We start from the raw sequence: 6,592 nt of genomic DNA, 5'->3' as shown, positions 1-6,592 counted from the left end.
AGAACACAGTTTCGAATTTCTGTTCCGAAATTGAAAGCTCTTTTCAATCCAGTACAAACTAATATTTAATCAGTGGGATTTCTTGACGACCAATACTAAATTGAGAGCAGGGATCACATGAATTGCAATGTTACAGTAACTGTAAGACGGGTACAAACACAAACAGAGGAATATAACCCGCGAAAAGGGAACATTCTGGTGTATTGGATGCAATGAACACGGAATCCATCAGGTTCTACTGTGCAAAGCATAATATTCAAGCAATGGAAGCTCAATAATTTTAAGTAAGAGGCGACTAACGGGATCGGGAGGTCAAGCTCGGTGAGTTGGTTGATACATGTCATCGTATCCCAATTGCGTAGATTGATGATCATGATGTCAATCAATGGATTGTCAGGTCCAGACTCGATTATTTACAGCCCGTCGCCATATAGCTGGAATTCTGTTGAGTACAGGTCTTAACAACAAACAAACAGACTCAACCATCCCAATTCAGACTATGCAAAGTCCCGTCCCGTTCTTGTCGACACTATGGATAATATCGGCACACCATTTGTTTCAAACTACGGCTAAAATAAAATATATTTGATGACTACCAGGGCATCGAGTAAATAACAAGTGAGGATTTACTTACCCAAAATACTTCCTGGGTTAAGCCTGCTGCAGAGTGATTAGAGATTTGGGGCCTGTAAATCAGCTTATCATTCCCTGTACTGTGATTATCCCCAGAGAGGATTACCACTGAGTAAGGAAGGGGAGTGGGTAACCATTCGAAGTCAGGGTGCCCCTATGAACGATCAACAACTTGCTTGTAAGTACATTTTGTATATCAAACTCATCTCGATATCGCAAACACACCTTTTACAAACCGACATTAAGTTGTCTCACGTTTAACTATAAAATGTCACGCATGTACAGACGTAACATTGATGGATAGATAATAAGGTAAAGCTACCAACTGTCTCTCGATTAACTATGAAATGGGACGCATGTACAGACGTAGCATTGACGGATAGATATTAAGGTAAAACTACCAACTGTCTCTCGATTAACTATGAAATGGGATGCATGTACAGACGTAGCATTGACGGATAGATATTAAGGTAAAACTACCAACTGTCTCTCGATTAACTATGAAATGGGACGCATGTACAGACGTAGCACTGACGGATAGATATTAAGGTAAAATTACCAACTGTCTCTCGATTAACAATGAAATGGGATGCATGTACAGACGTAACATTGACGGATAGATATTAAGTAAAACTACCAACTGTCTCTCGATTAACTATGAAATGGGATGCATGTACAGACGGTGTTTGTGAGATGAAATCTTGAAGGAAGGATATTAACTGTCATTTTCAATGAGATAGGCGTGGAGGGGAACTTATCCTCGTTTCTCGTATATCTGAACTCATAACTTCACATCAACGCGGATTGAAAGAATTATAAATGCACGTTTGTTCAAAATTGTTGGTCCTAAAACTACAAATAATTACAATCTAAAGTTACATTGGATATAAATCAAACTGAAGACGTCCCTAGGACTTTAACAAAAGAAGGTAATAACATTCAAAGCCGGTCAAGTTGACATGTAGATTTCAAATATAATAGGGCTGTGTGCTACATTATAGGTTGTCAACCGATCTCGAGGGTTAATTGGTGTGATGTACCCTATGTGTGAGCCTATGTACCACAAACCGTCATAGGATCTCACACAGGGTACACCATACCATATGCCCCAGGGGCCGGTTGGCAACGCATTTATCTTGTGGACATTCATTCGTACAGGTCCGGAATATACATGTATGGCAAAAATTCGTAGCAAATGTTGCAAACGAACCGATTTACTTCCCGCTATCCAATACATTCGGATAAAATACTTATGAGAAATTACTGCGCAAACATCAAGTATCATATGATAAATAGATTATTACCCTCGTGTGTTTCCAAATCGTAATTATCAAGACTCGCATCACACAGTTTTATTTCCTAATACATGATAATTACGATACGGAAACACAGTCAGATAATCTCTATAGGTAACCTTGTGACAAGTCGTTGCGTGACACTATCATGTAAACCCAGGATATGAAACACACCTGCACGTTTGACTTCCGCCACATCATGCTGATGAAACTAAAATAATGTTTAAAGTTATGTACAACAGCCCCACCCCCGGACGTGACGAAAACCCATACTTTATCCATCACATAGTAATGATTCTGCAACCATCGTTTAAGTCAAGTCAAGTCATGTGTAATAAATATAAACACTCCGACAGATATGTTTATAAGCCAGAATATTCGGACAATATTGATGACCTAAATGGGCATTGCACAGTTTGAACCCTCCATTAAGTATGTACAGAATAGCCACGGTTTATTCGATTTTTCGTTCATCTTTTGACATTTCCTTTTTAGATCACAATGCCGTCGGCAAGTTGTTCACCCTCTGGTTCTCAGAGTACGCCTATCCCTGGACAGTCCCGCTACCAGCTTGCTATTGACTGTCGAGGAAACACGTGGAGCGATGCATGTAACCGGAAGCCAAGGAGCGCTACCCAAAGGAACGGGACACGTGTTTCAGGTGTGGCCCTAAGGCGTATAAAGTCTGGCAGCAGTATAGGTAGTGATGTGATTCGGCTGCAGAATAGACCCATCGGAGGAAGGGAGGACATGGCGCCTACTAAGATGCGCGGATTGGGTGACAGAATATCTAAGGTTCTTGTGAATGCATCTAATACGAAGTCGACATCTGAACGCAATATGCCACATGGCATAAATCAAAGATCTGTGGAGAAAAGAACATCTGAAATACGCAAACGAAGGAAGGACGTTAACAAGATGTCAAAACTTGAAAAAAGGGGACAGGACACAAGAAAAGTTACACCTGGAGGAACAGAAGACAAAACTGAATCTGAAGGACAATCGTCACCCGATCACAATGCAAGTGACATGAAACCGTCCGAAAATGCTGGATTTGGGACTGAATCCCCGAGCCACATACCAACAAGTGTACAGCAGGATACAGTAGACCGACTGATGTCACCATCCCCAAATTGTCCTGATCACTCAGCATCTCCCGTCTTGGACTCTGGCGAATATGGGTCTCCAATGAGCTTCATCAAAGACCAAGATCTAAACGCAAGTTCAATGCGAGCTGAGTCGTCCGCGTCAAGATTTTCCACAAGGAGCTCCGTCACCATCCCCATCAACACCAGCACCCCCATCTCCGCCTGGAGTGACTACACTGTACCGGATGAGGAGGGGCTGAGGCAGAAACTGCTGAAGGGAAAGTTCGGGACGGAGTTTGAGAACTATTACCCACATGTGTCCAGAAAGAAGTTGCTGGCAGTGCCTGTACCCTCCGACGATGAAGACTACGATACAGATCTAGATGAAGGTATTGCATGTACATTGATCGTATAATCTCTGTTTTACTAGCTGCAAAGGTTCAGTGTACATCTATCAACCATGCTACATTGTACAGGTATAAGTCTTCCCTTGAGAATATGTTCAAAACAAGGACATGATAAAGTGCATGACATAGTGTTACCGTTCTGAACCTATCAAGGAGTGGGCTGTCTAATTCCGCAGTGTAGTTTCTATAAATTAGATTTATTTATTTATTTTTTTATTTATTTAGATGTATTTGATTAAATTTTAAAGAAATCCATTGAGGTTTTGGCATTGTAACAAATGTTCAAAGGATTATTTTGATAGATAATTGTTCAATATTAAGAGACCAAGTTTGATAACCAGCCACAATAGTTGAAATAGCTAGCAGTTCAAATGGTCTACGCTACTTGGCCTTTTTAAAACAAAGCTATCTAAGCGCTACAGCTAAGTGTACCTTCTATTATTTCTTACAATACATCTACGAGAGTAGTAACAAAAAACGCTTTGTGTAACGAGGCTCAGGTTTTCGGAAAATACCTTCGACAACTATGAATGGAAATTGACATAATATATCAATATGGAAGGTTGCCCTTCGGTCTCTCAGCAAGTGCTACATAGTGAAATCACATGCGAAGCATTTACCATAACGTTATGTGCGAGGGGTGGCTGAAGCGTTCTCAACCTAACTATGAGGGACTGCAGTGAAGGCGTATACTTTCCACCGTAATCCCCTCCGAGGACTACACACTTCTGCCAACGAAGCTGGAGAGCCTGGAGCCTTAATTCGAAGTTGGGAAGAGGTGGAAATCTGACGGTGTCAAATATGGTGACTACGAGGATAGTCAATGAGTTCAAAACGACAGTTATACATTGCTGCCATGGCGACAACAGACCTGTCTGTCCTTGTTTTGTCCACCACGTGTAGCCATGATAGTCTCACGCAGTTGCCCAAGCAGATAAATGTACTAGTGGCTGTTTATGTATTGGCTGTGGGGCGTGTGATGAGTCGTCGGTCATCCATAATCATATAATGTATTTTATCAACAATTTACCTGACTGGTGACAGTTGAGGGTCCTCCCGATGCGTGTGTGTGTGTGCGTGCGTGCGTGCGTGCGTGCGTGCGTGCGTGCGTGCATGCATGCATGCGTGCGTGCGTGCGTGTGTGTGTGTGTGTGTGTGTGTTTGTGTTCGTGAGCAGTCAAAGTACAGGCGATGTATGTACACCATTGAACCACCAATGCTCCCAAAATACCAATTGTTAGGTGTGTTGTCATTGATCAGTTATCCTTAAAATTGACGCAATGTCCGTATGAATGAGCTGTTGGTGTTGGTCATTTCAGTGCGTGCGTGCGTGCGTGCGTGCGTGCGTGCGTGCGTGCGTGCGTGCGTGCGTGCGTGCGTGCGTGCGTGCGTGCGTGTGTGTGTGTGTGTATGTGTGTAACAGGCGATGTATGTACACCATTGAACCATCAATGCTCCCAAGTACCAATTGTTAGGTATGTTGTCATTGATCAGTTCTCCTTAAAATTGACGCAATGCCCGTATGAATGAGCTGTTTGTGTTTGTGTGTTTGTGTGTTTGTGTGTGTCTTGATATTCGTGAGCAGTCAAAGTACAGGCGATGAATGTACACCATTTAGCCATCAATGCTCCCAAAATACCAATTGTTAGGTGTGTTGTCATTGATCAGTTATGCTGTTCCCTCCAGGTTCCGACCTTGTGTCTGTTGAGAGAGCACGGCAGAGAAGGGAAGACAGCCCCTTTCCGGATTACAAACATATGTGTCGGTCGCTGCAAGCAGTACCGAACAGTTATTTCATACGACATGCGTTGGAGGACGACTTTGCAATGAGATTTCGTTACCCTGGTGTAAAAGACACAAAAGCATTATCAAAGGAAATAAAGGTAAGTATTCGGGCTTTTAACAAAATAATTGTCCACGAGTTTAATACAACGCACAAATGTTTATGTTATTTCACAAGTGCCCCTAAAATTCCTGCGTAGCCAGCCAGGGAGGTTATGTGGCATTCCCGCGTAACTACGCAAAAACTAGGCAGAACTTCTGCGAAACTTATTGCCCTGTTATGGAACTAACAAGCGCTGTGTAGCGTGACACGTTATATTACTCAAAACACCCACAGTGGGACGGCCGTGTTTTGCAATACCCACCAGCCATGACAGATTACCTATAGTCATATGAGTGAGTATGGTTTTACGCCGCTTTTAGCAATATTCCAGCAATATCATGGCGGGGGACACCAGAAATGGGCTTCACACATTGTACCCATGTCGGGAATCGAACCCGGGTCTTCGGCGTGACGAGCGAACGCTTTAACCACTAGGCTACCCGACCGCCCCTCATAGTCATATGAAAAATTAGCGTCCCTTAACTTCATTTGAGTAGTGCATATCCCTTAACGTTTAACGTCTATGTTCAGTGCTTTTCGCTTTTCATATTGTTATCTTATTCATATCACACCATTCCTCCTCGATTCTTATGACTTAAACTTTTGAGTAACCTAAAATGTAAAGTTTAACGCTGAGGGAGGGAAGGTGTTGAACATATGTCAGTAGAGTGACGGCGGCTGGTATAGGGTCTGCTTGATTTAGGGGTGGGAATATGTCAGTACATTGAATGCCTCCGGTATAGGGTCTGCTTGATTTAGGGGATGGAGATATGTCAGTACATAAAGTGTCTCTTGTATAGGATCTGCTTGATTTAGGGGTGGGAATATGTCAGTACATTGAATGCCTCCGGTATATGGTCTGCTTGATTTAGGGGATGGAGATATGTCAGTACATTGACTGCTCCTGGTATAGGATCTGCTTGATTTAGGGGTTAAAATTTCTAGACCTCTCTAGACCACCTGCTTCCACGGGCCTGAACCTTTTCGCGGTTTTCCAATGTTTAGATGAATGCACTGATGTTACGTTTCTCCCATGGTGTCTGCTTGTAACCCATTGTTTCTCACATGTCACGGTTGACGAAACATATTGGGAAGAAATATCTTTGCATATGGACATGAGGCCTCTGATTTATGCCAGGCTTATTTTTAAACGCCTGCGAACGGATCTGTTCATATGACCGTGACGAAATAGAGGCGGATCTTCGATAAACACCGGGTCAAGATCATATCCGAAAAGATACACACCGCGAGAGTCTTTTAGAAGCAGTACGGTACGTACACGAT

At 42.7% G+C, this 6,592-nt stretch overlaps 1 protein-coding gene across 1 annotated transcript; it reads left to right on the top strand.

The window, feature by feature from the left end:
• Positions 1-2,429: 2,429 nt before the first annotated feature.
• Positions 2,430-6,237, top strand: LOC139443666 (uncharacterized). Its single transcript, XM_071224609.1, has 3 exons — positions 2,430-3,405; positions 5,110-5,306; positions 6,181-6,237. The coding sequence occupies exons 1-3, from the start codon at positions 2,430-2,432 to the stop codon at positions 6,235-6,237; spliced, it is 1,230 nt and encodes a 409-aa protein (XP_071080710.1).
• Positions 6,238-6,592: the final 355 nt, after the last annotated feature.

The sequence above is a fragment of the Haliotis cracherodii genome, unplaced genomic scaffold (genome assembly GCF_022045235.1).
Source record: "Haliotis cracherodii isolate W230 unplaced genomic scaffold, xgHalCrac1.p SCAF_5, whole genome shotgun sequence".
Classification (NCBI taxonomy): domain Eukaryota; kingdom Metazoa; phylum Mollusca; class Gastropoda; order Lepetellida; family Haliotidae; genus Haliotis; species Haliotis cracherodii.
Note: the sequence above shows the minus strand (reverse complement) of the source record. Positions and strands in the feature narration are given on the sequence as shown.

Coding starts and splice junctions, on each gene's coding strand:
- LOC139443666 (XM_071224609.1), top strand. CDS start 2,430: ATGCCGTCGGCAAGTTGTTCACCCTCTGGTTCTCAGAGTACGCCTATC. Junction 3,406..5,109: donor CGATACAGATCTAGATGAAG/GTATTGCATGTA, acceptor TGTTCCCTCCAG/GTTCCGACCTTGTGTCTGTT. Junction 5,307..6,180: donor CATTATCAAAGGAAATAAAG/GTAAGTATTCGG, acceptor TGCTTGATTTAG/GGGATGGAGATATGTCAGTA.